Source organism: Atractosteus spatula, chromosome 9 (genome assembly GCF_055471065.1).
Source record: "Atractosteus spatula isolate fAtrSpa1 chromosome 9, fAtrSpa1.hap1, whole genome shotgun sequence".
Taxonomy (NCBI): Eukaryota; Metazoa; Chordata; class Actinopteri; order Semionotiformes; family Lepisosteidae; genus Atractosteus; species Atractosteus spatula.
The window spans coordinates 46,897,032-46,911,246 of record NC_142714.1 but is presented as its reverse complement, the minus strand read 5'-3'; the positions used below and the strand labels follow the sequence as shown (position 1 = coordinate 46,911,246).

Below are 14,215 nucleotides of genomic sequence, written 5' to 3'. Positions count from 1 at the left end.
AACATTGTATATTTAACAATATATTATTAAAATATATAAGTAACAATATACTGTACAGTATATTCTTTATTTTGATTATGCTGTGTTGATATATTAACTGCTCCTTTTCAGACATTTTCATCACTCTAAATGTTAAAAAATCATCAATCAAAACTCATTAAGTGCTTTTATTTAAATCCACTTTTGTTTAAGGAACATCATTTATGCTTTATATTCATTATGAATACATTTAGCCATGGAAATGTCACATTTTGATTTTTCTCTAGGATTTTGTTTTTATATTTGAGGTTACAGGGGCCTTGTGTTACAGTGGTGTGTTATTTACATGTATAACAATCGGTCATACTGTATATGAAGCAGAGCAACATTTTTGCATACACAACCTTTGTATCAGTGTGAGGGCCTACTGCTGTGAATGACTTGCTTTCTCTAGTGCCTTTCAATTAGTGTTGGAAAAAGACAGCAGCCAGCATTTATTGCCAATTTCCATACTGTACCTATAGATGTAAATAATATGTTATATGCTCAGTAAGTTTGAGTAGTGTACTGTATATTATTTTTAAGGATCTGCTGTTCATTTTATGTGTCTCCTTTTGATGGACTGGATCAGCAATTTTCAAAATAAATATCTTTGGAAATGCTGACTGTCAACCTAATAATGCAAGCTAGAATCCCACACCGCTTCGTCTTCAAGAACTTTAAATGTGTATTTTTTACACATTTAAAGAATAAATAGTGGAAGCAGTTTCCATATGAATGGGTCTTTGTTCCTGAAAATTTGGCAAATGTGTATTTGTGTTTTTTTCCCCTCATTTGGAGTACTTTACAGTTTGGAATTCCCAACACTGTGTTCCTTCTGCTTCTCAGACTGAATCGAAACTTGCTTGTTTTAGAGAAGTAGTGTTTTATTTTTTCTGTACGGTCCACCTGGATTCCGTGATAGACCTTAATAAAATCGAACTTTTGGTTAACCTGTTCATGTTATGTTTGGTTAAGAGATGCTGGGCTATAGTGTTTACATAAATGTGCTAGCAACACAGTACCTTTTTAAGTTCTCCCTCTGTGTGGTTCCAATGTTTGTTATGGTTCATTAGACCTGTACGAGTTTGACAGTAGTTACCTAAAATCTATTTTTAACTGTGATGTTGCACATCCCACAGTTTCCTGTGATGTGTCTCAAAGCAAACCTGCTGTTACTAGCAAACATTTAAAGGTACCTGTATATAGGAGTCATGGCAGAAACTGGTGATGAGTGTAATTAATTATTTTAATTCAAAAACAATAAAATTAAAAATGTGTTCTCTCTTGTTTTTTTAGATGCTTAATCATTGTTCCCATGTTCCGCGTTTACGAACACCTGATTGCGGTCTTGAAACACATTTGTTTGTTAAAAATCATTAAAACTGAAAACTCCTGGGCTTAAATAAACAGAATACAACCTCTTTTGGCAGGGGAGACACGTCAAGACAGGACAGTTGGCTGCAATCAAGGTCATGGATGTTACAGAGGTGAGTCCGTTTGCTTCAGTCATAGGTAATTACAGTACATCTGGAAAGCCACGGATTTATTAGTGTAAAGTATAATGGCTAAGTATAACAACAGCCTTAGACATCGTACAGTGTATAGAAATAGCAGCACAAGTAATTCAGAAGTGTTCTGTAGCTTGTCAGAGTGTAATTCTTTGTATTTCTGTAAGAACGTAAAAATCCAATATGCAAGTAGCTTCCAGATGAGGTTTGCATAGCATTCCTAAATTGGATCCAGCAGATATTTTGCCTTATATAAAAATAACACATATTGAAGATAGCTTCTGACTACATAATGTCTGTGAAGTTATATGGCATTAAAACATATTTTGAAAGCAGACAAATAAAGCACAGATAAGAATGTAACTTGGAGTGAGTCAGATAAAGATCTTACTCTGCACAAAAATGCCTTTTCCCTTTTCCTGTCGAGCTTGTATTGTCTATCAGACCTCTGCGATAGCCGTTGGAGATTTCCTGAAGAAATGAATTGCTCCTGCTGTGAGCTGTCACTTGCCCCCACCCTGTCAGATCTCCTCACTCACACACTACACCCCCTCCAGTTCATTCCCAAACCAAAACATAGGCAGGTCGCTCTCCTGAAACTCTCACTGCACTCTTCTGGGGACTAAGACGCTGCCTTATGTGTTAGCAACTGGCCTGGATGCTAAGTAAATGAATATCCTTTTCATCTGGTATTCTATCATAGTGAAAGAAAGTTTTTATATACAGTGCCCTCATCTCCTGGAATGATGAAATAAAATGATGTCCACAATGTGGTCCATGCTAGAATCTTTCAGCTCATTACATGGTTCAACTATGAGAAGGGAACTAAGAAATGCTGCAGTCTATGACTGGGTTAGGAATCAACAAGGAAGCAAAAATGTGTCTCTTAAGTGCTGCAAAAAATGCCTTGAGCTGAAAATAGACTGCAGTGTTTTGCATCGATTTTAGAAGTAAGCAGCGTTTTGTTTTGTTTTCAGTGTAGACTGTGTCACAGGCAGGATTTTTGTTTTGTGGTGCTAATTTTAACCAAAATGTCAAAAACAAGAAAAAAATCTTAGCTCTTGAGAGAGCCAAGCTTGTATGTGCTCTTGTATAATAAGCAATTAGGATTTCATCCTGTTTTAAAAAATAAACTGCTGTATTACTGATTTAGACTATTTGCAGGCAGTGCTTGTTGGTGTTAATTCCAGAATTACTTATTAATTACAGAATTAATTACACAATTTGGAACAGAAGCTTTTTTAAAAAGGCTTTTGTGTCAGGAAAATTAACCCTTCTTGATTACTTTACTCAAATCATTGTCCCATATCAGTGTGCCACCTTCAATCAGATGTGAGACAGTGTCTTCAGAATATAAGATGCGGCTTTTTAAACTTGAATACGTACTTAGATTACATGGAGATTCTCAGGTATGACACTGGAGCATCTATCCAGACCTGGAAGAGTGAATTCCTGCTCTTTAAATAGGTCTCTTTACATTTTTGGCACCTAAGGAATTTTTGTCTAGTTTAGCCAATGAGTGAATCAAAGTGCTAGTTAAGAACTCTGATGGAATAAAAAAAGCAGATGTTATGGCACTCCAGGACTGGACTGGTGCTCCATTCCCTCAGACTGTAAGGAAAAAGTACTTTCTTCTCCATATAAGGCGTTTAAGGTCTAAGTTCTTCACTGAATTTTAACTGTAAACTGACATTCTTCTAAGTAAATACTTGTTCAAACACATTTGGTCCAGTTGTCTTTTAGCTCCTGAATGTGTTCTCGTGTTTTATTTTTATAATGGTTTATTTCTAAGCCAGCAGAGCTGTAGACATTTCTCTCTATAGCTGATATGTTAATGAGTGTAAAGCCCCATTGTGAAACGCAGTAAGCTGGTAACACAAAAGAAGAAGGATACTGTGGTTTGGGGAAAGACGGCTCGAGTTTCAGAAAACCAGGGAAGGCTTTGAAATCCTCAGATGAGAGATGTGGTTTTATACAAGCTTTATCCAGTGTTTTGTACTTCCTTCAGATATTTAGAGCTCCCAATCCAGGTTCTCCATGTATAAAGGCTCCTATTGCTTTTCTTCTCCTTTTTTCTTCATGTTTATAGGGCAGAAAACCTACTTTTCACTAGTAAAATAAAGAAAGCATTCAATTAAGTTATAGTTACTGGACCCTTGTAGATGTGAACTGCTGACGCAACAATAAGAGACATCTAAAGTTAAGGTGTTATTTGTATTTATATGCTGTTTGCATTACATTTTTTTACTCTTTATTGTAGGATGAAGAGGAAGAAATAAAACTAGAAATTAACATGTTAAAGATGTATTCCCACCACAGAAATATTGCCACTTATTATGGTGCTTTTATTAAAAAGAGTCCTGCGGGTCAGGATGATCAGCTGTGGGTGAGTTGTTTTTCTTCTTTTGATCTGAAAACATTCAGATCCCACTGAAAAAAAAATTCTCTCTCTTTAGGAACCATTTACTGTGTGAATATGTTACCATGAGCATTCATGTTACTTGCCTTTAAAAAACATTTAAGAAAATGAGTCATGTTGTCTTTTTTTGACAAGCAGACTTATAGGATCCTGCAATGTCAGTATTCTATTAATAACTGTAGCATTTCCTGATATCTTTTTATTTAAATCAATACACACATTTCCACACACATGTCCACACACATTTCATTATCAGGTTTTTCACAAACTGAGATATGGAACCTGCCAATAAGTCATGTTTGAAACCTTTGAAGCTGAACTCTAAGGATTTAAAAGGATACTTTTGAATATGAGTTGTATATCATTTGCTATGTAGACTGAGGATACATGAAATGCTGTTTATCAAAGTTTTTAAACCTTCTAGCCAAGATCTTTTATAATAGCCTTTGCAGTTTTAATTGACATCCTTGAGTTAAGAGTTGCAAAGAAATTGTTAAAAACGTTGTCTTGCAGTATAACATCTTACCTTGGTCTCTATTGAAATTGGCCTTGTGTTTTGAACTTGTGTCCACCGTGTATGTTCTATAAGTATCTGCATTCCTTGTATGAAAACGAAGTACTTTTGTAATCTCATGCACTTCCTGAATGACAGGGGTGTCTGATATAATGAGTCTTTGAAAATGTATTTCCTGCATCATTTGTCCTGTGTTTATATGCTACATTAACTAGATCATTTGCATAGCTTCAAATGGCAAAACTGTAACATAATCAACTTTGTTTCATTTTTCACACCACGCAAGTGTAGCCATTTGTGCACACAAAGAATGGATTTGAACGCAATCGCAAATCACTGCTGGTTGTGAGACTGGGTAGCTCATGGGGTTTGAGCATTGCACTGACACTGCCAGAGTCTGGGGTTCAGTTCCTGTCTGGTTCCCAAAGAGGAAGGGGACTCAGACCTCTGTTTCTGCTCACAAGAAGATGAATAATCTTCTTCCCGTCAACATGAACTGGCTATACACGTGAACACAGCTGAAATATTACAGTAGATTTTCTTACTAATTAATACTAAAATTAATACTAATTAATAGGTGGAGGATAAGCCTCTTCGTAAACAAACCGCTCAGTTATTCTTTTGAACGCTGAGATATTCAGAAGCAAAAATAAATGGGCATTCGTTTTTTTACGAGAGAATTCTTAGCAAAATTTAGATTGGCTAATGAGGCATAATTTGCTGAAGCAAACAATCTTAAAGTCAGATTTTCAGTTATGTTAGAGTAAAAGTTGTAGGAGCTAATGCACATTGAAGTTCAAGATTTGCATTGGAACTTCTCTAGTACAGGACTGTTTATGTTTTCCAAATTTTATCAGAAATGCTCTGAATGTGTTAAGCAATTTAAACAGTTTCTTTAATTTTTAAAGTCCTATCTGTACATTGAAAGGATAATGTTGTCTTTTTTTAGAACTGAATCCCAGAAAATAGAAGAAAAATATGATGAACTATTTATTAGTTTTCAAATGTGATCATGTTAACATGCCTTGGATTTGTCTGAAGTGCTTGCCTTACACTGATTTGTGTAGCTGGTAATGGAGTACTGTGGAGCAGGCTCAGTGACTGATCTGATGAAGAAGACCAAAGGGAATTGCTTGAAGGAAGATTGGATTGCCTACATCTGCAGAGAGGTTCTTAGAGTGAGTTCAGAATTAAACGCAACTTAGCCTGACCAATGTGCTAGTTTTAATTACTGTAATTTTCAAAACAAAATGTTCCTGGGCCTGTTGTGGCTTTAGTACTCTCTTTGAATTTATAAACTGCCATAGGCCTATACCAAATGCTATTAACTTCATCATTATTATGCTGTCTGTATCTGTGTCGATGCCTCTTAAAATAAGTCTGTTAAATTATAGCTTTAATAGAAAGCTTAACAGAAGTTCTTAGATGCGATAATGATGATACGCAGTTTGGGTCTTAGATGTATGTTTCACATTTTGACTGTTTTTAGCAGAACATACCTTGCATACTTAATCTGTTCCTTCTCTAGGGCTTGTCACACCTTCATTCACACCGTGTTATACATCGTGACATAAAAGGACAGAATGTGCTGCTGACGGAAAATGCAGAAGTGAAACTGGGTAAATATGAGCAGCAGGAAAAAGAATACCTTTCTGAAGCACTTACAGTATAACTGTCTGCCCTATGATACCTGTGACACCTGATAATAGACTATAAATACCATGTACTCTCTCAGCTCTCAAGTTAAATGGCACAATGGAAACTATAAGTAGGCTTTGGACAATTAAATTCTTCAAGGGCTATGTCTTCTGACTTTTAATTACTTTTGTGACATTTCATTACTTAATCATTAAGAACTGGCAATTGCCAATTGCCAAACCTAGAGGTCTTTGGCCCAAAGGAGTATCCCATCATTGACATAAAAAGACATATTAATAAGGAGAAAGCGTGTTAACAATTAAATAAAAATTCTGAAGTAAGTAGTTCATTAGTGCACTGCTTGGTTGGTAGGGGCATGGCACTCAGAGCTGCGGTTGGGTTGTATTATCTAGAGTTAGATATAATGGGGTACGCACTTGGCTGTGATAGGGGTACCCCAAAGAGAATGTGCCATTAGCCTGGTGATATTATTCCTACAGGCAAATGGATGTACTGAAATAACTGTGGCAAACTAGATGCCCGCCTACTGTATAAGCATACAGTATTACACATTCTCCATCTGACATCTTACCTGCTGTGTTCAATATGGACACATTGACAGGGCAAGTGTAGGATGATATACATATATTTTGTGACCTCTTGTATGCTGCTGTGAAGGTTCTATCAGGTGAGCAAGGAGTTATTTCCAAACTGGGCTGTTCTCAAAGAAAAACAGTATTTAATTTATTTAAAAAACAATTGCTTAGCAAGTACGTCCAATGAATGAAAAGATTATGTTGATATTTGAAGGTTTACATTAATTTAAAAGCTATGCTTATGAACTAGACCTTTTCATTACATATCTTTAATGAAAATGAATACTTAAAGTCTTATACTTTGAGGAAAATGTCTTGTAAAACTTTGTGATTTGGTTCCCAGTTGATTTTGGTGTCAGTGCCCAGCTAGACAAGACCATTGGCAGAAGGAACACATTTATAGGTACACCCTACTGGATGGCTCCTGAAGTCATAGCCTGTGATGAAAATCCAGATTCTACTTACGATTACAGGGTGAGTTTAAACAAAACAGGCAGAAGAAGGAGATGTTAGTGCTGTTTTATGTGTAAACACTAACGTTCAGTGTATCACTACTAAATATACTGGGTATGAACATGCAAGTAATTTGTGGATGCGGCTTCATTCCTTACATACACTTAATCACACTGAGATTAGATGTGACAAGCATGAGAGAAGTGGGCGATGTTGCCCTTGACCGACTTCACATCTCCAATAGCAGCTAACAGATAAACTGCTCCAGCAAGGTGAGATGCAGTGCAGCTACAGAGCTGTGTGTATTAAGATTTTCTGATTCCTGGCAGCTGTGATTTCTGACAAACAAAGTATTGATTTATGTGTTTGGAAAGATCTCTAGATAAGTTCCATCCAGTTTTTTTCCAGTTGACCACATGTGTTCTGTGAATGGGGGCACTGTCATCCTGCAAGACACCCCTCCCAGCAGGAAAGAACTGCTGATAGACCGTTGACCGTGTTTTCTAAGGGAATGGATGTGTCCAATCCACCCCATAACATTATAGAATCACCAGAACCCTTCACCATTGGAAACAACAGCAACATGGAAAAAGATGATTCATGTGACCATATCACATTTCTCCATTGCTCGCTTGTCCATTGCCTGTGTTCTTTGCATCACTGGACTTGCGAACATCCATTTCTGTGTACTGTGAGCAGTTTGTGCTCTGCGACCTGACTACGGTCTCCTTCTCTGTGGAGACCTCAGAGGACTCTTTGTGAAGAAACGGGCTGATCACAACCCAGGTTGAAAATCGCAGTCAGATTGTCAGCGGTTTCTCACCTGGTTTGCCTTGCACTGTGAATTCATGCATGGATATCGTGGATCTGGAGTCTGCATTTCCACTGACTGTTGCACTTTGCTGAAACTGTCTTTCCCTCAGACGTCCATGCTGGCATCTGCTTGCTTGTTTTCATATCCCCGATTTGTCTTGGTCATTGTAGCTCAAGCGAAACTCTCCCCAGTAGTCACCCATCTTTCAAAGTCACCAAGGTCTCTTCTTGCAATCATACAGTACTTATAGGCAGTCAGGCCTTTCCAGTATTTTTATTCATATCCTAACGCTTGCTGGGATGCTATTTGCTTAATTACTGATTTGCTTTGGTGTCCCGCATTTACCCAGGTGATTTCTTTTTTTGCATACGCACCAGAAAAAACACATACTTATCATTCATGTTTATCTTGTGATCACAAATACTATAATACATTATTATTAGATTATTATTTTTAATTTTGGCTTATTAACAATTATTATTGTTATTTTAGATAGCGAATATTCCTTGCAAACTCTTTTTCAATTGTTTTAGAGTGATCTGTGGTCTTTGGGAATCACTGCCCTGGAAATGGCTGAAGGAGCTCCGCGTAAGTAGCAGTTTTTGCCCAATTTTAATGTTGCTTTGTTTCTTAGACTATAGCAAGTAACTAGATGCCATTCATCTTGTCACCACAGCGCTGGAGGTTCTTAAAATCTTTTATATGTTATATTTTCTACCAAATGGTTTGCATCAGCTCTGTGGAGTGCAATTGCAGACCCTCTGCAAACGTGGTCTAAACACTTCAACTATGCAAAAGCAGACCTGCCCTCTTTCTGAGTGGCATTGCTGTAGTTCTTCTGGAGCCAGGGGACATGGATTGATACTGATCCCAGTTTGTTTTTCCTTAATTATGTTTGTTTGAATTTGGAAGATATTTACACTCCCAAATCAGGTTATGAATAAAAACAACTTGCTAGTTGTCAAATAACAGTTCAGAATCATTTTAAATACCTTTCAGAGCACACTCCCGAACATCACTTGTGAAACCTCAGCAGAGGTGCTAATCAGCTGTTGAAAGGCTCTTTCACAGATCATGATGTTGATGTCTGTTTAAAGATTTTACGTTGAACATGGCAAACAACATCATGGACTGATCATAAACTCTCTGTAATTTCAGCTTTATGTGACATGCACCCAATGAGAGCTCTTTTCCTTATTCCAAGAAACCCTCCTCCCAAACTTAAATCAAAGAAGTGGTAAGGCAACTGCTAAACACCTTTTTGTGCATGAGCATTGTATTAAGTACTATATTGACAGTATGGTATTTATTTTATTGTTTTTGCTTACACATGCCACATTGTGTACTCCTGAAGTGCAAATTATAGTTAATAAATTGACCTTGTCTGAGAAATGAAAAAAGTGTTTTTTTAAAAAAATCCATAGTACTAATCTCTCAACTTGAAGTATTTCCTAAAAATGCATATCAGGGGAATAGCCAAATAAGCACAGTTTTGCACTTGGACATAAAGAATTCAATGACACATCTCTCAGACCATCCTGTTCTGAGAAATACAGTATGCATGCTAAGTTAGTCTCTGTCTGCCTGTAGTTCCTATTTTGGTATTTATTTTTAGAAGTAATCAGTATCCCTGTAAACCGCAAAATAATATAATTATTTATAATTTTCAAAATAAAGTGATTAAAAATAACCTAACCTCTGGTTCCTGTGGTAACAATATAACTAGAGTTTTTGGTACTACATCAAAATAACCAGTCTAGTGAACACATAAATATCTTATGTTCCACTCAGAAGTCTTACTTCTGACCCCCTGAGGGCAATTTCTATTGGGTTATATAATTTCTTTAATTTCATTACTTCTTAGATAAATAGTGATAACAGTTCCACACAAAATACATCTTTAACAGACGTTCATCAGGTATTCTCTCGAACACTAGTTCGATTTCATTTTTAAGGCGTTAGTCAACCAACTCTTGTCTTTTGATTTTTATTTACAAATTAATTAAAACATAACTGGCCACTTTTTGAACAAGCAGTGTTTGTTCAACCAGTACTTATCAAAGCACAGGCTGTGTTTCTCTAACTGTCAGTGTGTTATATCATTTTTCTTGAAGGACAAAGAAATTTTCGACCTTTATAGAGAGCTGTCTGGTTAAGAACTATCAGCACCGACCTTCCACAGAAACCCTTTTGAGGCATTCGTTCGTTAAGGATCTGTCAAACGAACGGCAGATTCGAATTATGCTCAAGGACCATTTAGACAGGACCAGGAAGAAGAGGGGTGAGAAAGGTGTGCAATGGTATTATTACATACATTTCTTAGTTGAACCTTTTTTTTCCCTCAAAATAATGAAATAATGTTTGTGAATCAACATTTTAGTACCTTGGCAGAAGAAAAATGTGTTTCAGTATGCACATTGGTGGCACAAGTCCATTAGCTGTTCCAACTGCTTCGAGCTATACTATTTTAAAAGAGGGAAAATCTAAACTTCTATCATTAAACGCAAGAGTTCTACCCCCAGGAGCAAGAGTTTCCTGCTTTTGGTTAATTATGCAGCTTTATCTGTTGCTTGGAAAAAAGAAATGTTTTCCCTCCTTTCGTAATGATGGCTTGTAAAACAGTCAATTGATGTCTTTTTGGGGATATGCTGATGAGATGCTTTACTGCCATTCTTTTTAATCCCCTAGATTTAGTAGATGTTTGTTGTACTCATTATATTTTTGTTTGTAATTATGGACTGCAGCATGACTTTGGGATAAGTTAGTAATTTGGCAGAAGAGGTTAGGATACGACAACTTCAAGATGGAAATCGCATGACAGGATCTTCCATGCATGTCATCCCAGAGGAATGTAAATTAGAAATGTTTAATTATCCTCAGAACTCAACCACAAGAGGCGCCCTTTTTCTTGTCACACCACATAATTACACTGTGTAGTTTAACATCTGAGCCCAGCGGTTTTCAAGAAATTAAATGTGGTTTTTCCCCCATGCATTTGGTTCCATTTGGCAAGTATTTTGGATGGCCACCGAGATGAATGTTAAAACAAACCCTGGAGCTCAGCAATGAAACTGCAGCTATACAGCATAAAAGCTGACTGTGCTGTTATTATAACCTAAAAGACGTTGGCTGTGAAGTACAATTCTGTATACATTTTTCATGTAGCTGGTTTTCTCTTTTTTTGCATCATCCCATATGACGCACTTAATAGAAACATTGTGTGTAAATGAGATCTTTTTTTTCCTTTTCAGAAAGGTGTAGCACTTTAAACTATAAAGGATACTTAAATTCTGGGTTCACTGTATTATCAGCGTGGGGGAGGGGACAAAAGATTTATTATTCTGGGAAGGAACCATCAACATAGTGACAAAATTTGCACACTAAAGCAAATGTTAATATTTAGGCCCTTTTAATGGTTCTGTGCTACCTTCCCAACTGGGAGTTGCAATAAAAATAGTTGGCAATATAAAAATTAATGAACTAAAAAATGTATAGTACATTAGGGCAGGGCTGTATTAAGCAATACACTTTCATAATACTTAACCAGCTGAGAAAACGAATTTGGCCTGTGGAAAAGCATTATGCGTGAGGTTTTATATGAGAACCTTTTTTCCTTATCCATATTGCAAACCATATGGCAAGCAAGAAAAAAAACCTTGAATGAGCATGTGGCCAGTGCATTGTTTTCTTAAGAGCTTGCCAGCCAGTTCTTTTCTGTTTTTTTCTGTTCGCACATCAAATATTTCATTTCTTTCTACAAAATCTCAACAGAGGAGACAGAATACGAATATAGCGGCAGTGAGGATGAAGAGGAGGAGATGAATGAAGACGAAGGAGAGCCAAGGTATTGTCTTCTTGCCTCAGATGGTGGATATTTTCCAGCCAGAGAAAGCAAAAAAGGAGCTGAAGCAAGTCCCAATCTGGTAGTGGTAAAAGACCCTGGGCCTTTAATAGTATTTCAGGCTATGACAAGGACATTGAAAGAACAGTTGAAAGAATGGAAATAAATGTCTTGGCCATCAACTCCAAAAGACTATAATATTTTGTGACTCCTGAAAGCAATGTTCATCACAGATGTATGGATGGTTTGATTATATTTCAGTATATCTGGCATACAAATAGTTACCGCATGTCAGTAGGATTGCTTTTTTTTAAATAGAGGCATTTAGTTTTTTTTCTGACTGTAAGTTTAGGCACCAGATCATCATAGTTTAAGACATTTCCGTGTCACCATATGCTCCTCATATCGACGTTACATGACTGAAGTTGACTTCGCATATGGCGGTGACCAAGAGCTGCGTTTGCAAACGTGTTTGTGGTTTGTCTGCATGTTTGTAGCTCCATCGTGAACCTGCCAGGAGAGTCGACATTGCGTCGTGAGTTTCTCCGGCTGCAGCAGGAGAATAAGAACCGTTCCGAAGCCCAGAGACAGCAGCAGGTTCAGCAGCAGCAGCTCAAAGACCAGGAGAAATATAAGAAGCAGCTTCTGGCGGAGCGCCAGAAGAGGATCGAAGAGCAGAAAGAGCAGAGGAAGAGGCTGGAAGAGGTACAGTCTTTCTGACTTTTCCCGACCACTTACATTTGTATGAGCAAAATTGCACATTGTCAATGAAATTTGTTTCAGCAGTTTGACATTTTTATAGTGTTATATTAGATCTTTATTTGAATACTATTAGAAAGAGTAGTCACTGTGTGCTGGGCTTAATGGTATTAGTGTTCTAAACAATGATTATTTCTCTCTCGAAGGATTTTTCATAAACCTAACACGTGGGTCAAGCCTCCATTGTTTTTGTTCACTCTTGTGTTTTTCTTTGTCTTGCTCCTGCAGCAACAGAGGAGACAGCAGCGAGAAGCTGGCTACCTGTGGCCAGAGCTGCAGGAGATGCAGTGGAGAGATGAGACTGATGGAGACGAGAAAGGTTTCCTGGAGGAGAGGCTGAAGTTTCCAGAGGAGCACAGTAGAGGAGAAAAAAAACAGGTACCACTCTAAAGAATACAAATACCATGAAGTCCTGGACGCGTGACTCTTGTCTTTTATTAATGCTGGTTTTAGGAAAACCATACATGCAACATGGGATGGTATCACAAATCTGAATAATTTTCTTTGTGGAAGAGATTTTACTTCTCATTTAAGTCTTTTGTTGTCTTACAAAACCAGATTACATTAAAGCATTCTTTCAAAAGCTGTGATGCTCACAAAAGGCTTTAGTGGCCTTCATTTTCCTCTCACATACAGTGTATATACTGTATATTTGAAGTCATAGCGAACATTTGACTAAATATCTTAATTGATTATTAATTTGAAAGGTACAAATGTTTTTGTTGGTCGTTCAGATGGGACTGGTCAGAGCTGTATCCCCCCCCCCCACCATTGAGTTGGCCCTAGTGGTATGTTAGTTAACTCCTAAAGAATTCTTCAGCCATGCTAGTGTCCATTTGACATGAGAAATCCATAGTCTTTTCTGTGGCCTGAGAGTGTTTGGTGTAATGAAGTCTCCCAAATGCTGAACCGTGGGAAATGGCTTTGGAGCAGGAAACTCTCGGGTCAGAGGTCTATTAATGCTTGCTGACGCTGTAAAAAACAGGGGGTTTCAAACCATTTCAGCCATTCTGTCACTATAATAAAGAGGTTCTCACATTCCTGCCTTTTACTATTGTTTTACATTTGCTAGACTTTATCAAACAAATTTATTTTTTGTATTTAAATGACAAAGATGAATAGAAATACACAGTATTAGCTATTACTACCAGTTATGAAAATCTCTTCAGACGTGGTCTGTGCATTATTTCTTCACGTATGTGCTGAAGTAATAAGAGCATTGCAAAAAGAGTAGGTTGTGTTAAATATAAGCTTTGTAGTATGGTAAGAAGCATTTTTTGAAGTTAGAACAAAAACACCATTCAGTGTTGATTATGAAAACATGAAACATGTTAAAAGGTCACAAGAATAGACTGGAATAGACAGAGAACATTTTCTCTGATCATGTCTTTTTTTGCTATCTTACCACATTGAGGAAAGCCATTTCAATTACTTGCAGTTTATACAAGGCTATAAACTGCTGTGAAAATCATCTTAGTAATCAAGCTGATGTCCTGGCTTTTGTATACCATTCAAGAAAACATAACTGGCATCTGCTTTTAATTATTGTGCAATAAATCAGTTTCATTATGTTTTCTCAGTCTTTTACATGTCAGTGTTTGACTACATGATTACTACTATGAGTGCAGGTAGTGTATGCTGATGCACAAAAC

General features: G+C 37.0%; 1 protein-coding gene across 6 annotated transcripts in view; it reads left to right on the top strand.

Annotated features, from left to right (window-relative positions):
* Nucleotides 1-14,215, top strand: part of LOC148828668 (mitogen-activated protein kinase kinase kinase kinase 4) — a 62,427-nt gene that overhangs the window by 17,160 nt on the left and 31,052 nt on the right. For all 6 annotated transcript variants that reach the window (XM_088925712.1, XM_088925714.1, XM_088925713.1 and 3 more), the window contains exons 3-13: nucleotides 1,452-1,508; nucleotides 3,790-3,915; nucleotides 5,530-5,640; nucleotides 5,991-6,081; nucleotides 7,040-7,170; nucleotides 8,497-8,551; nucleotides 9,122-9,200; nucleotides 10,078-10,253; nucleotides 11,735-11,807; nucleotides 12,302-12,509; nucleotides 12,792-12,941. In XM_088925712.1, coding sequence (XP_088781838.1) covers nucleotides 1,452-1,508; nucleotides 3,790-3,915; nucleotides 5,530-5,640; nucleotides 5,991-6,081; nucleotides 7,040-7,170; nucleotides 8,497-8,551; nucleotides 9,122-9,200; nucleotides 10,078-10,253; nucleotides 11,735-11,807; nucleotides 12,302-12,509; nucleotides 12,792-12,941 — 1,257 coding nt within the window. The remainder of the gene's footprint in view (nucleotides 1-1,451; nucleotides 1,509-3,789; nucleotides 3,916-5,529; nucleotides 5,641-5,990; nucleotides 6,082-7,039; nucleotides 7,171-8,496; nucleotides 8,552-9,121; nucleotides 9,201-10,077; nucleotides 10,254-11,734; nucleotides 11,808-12,301; nucleotides 12,510-12,791; nucleotides 12,942-14,215) is intronic.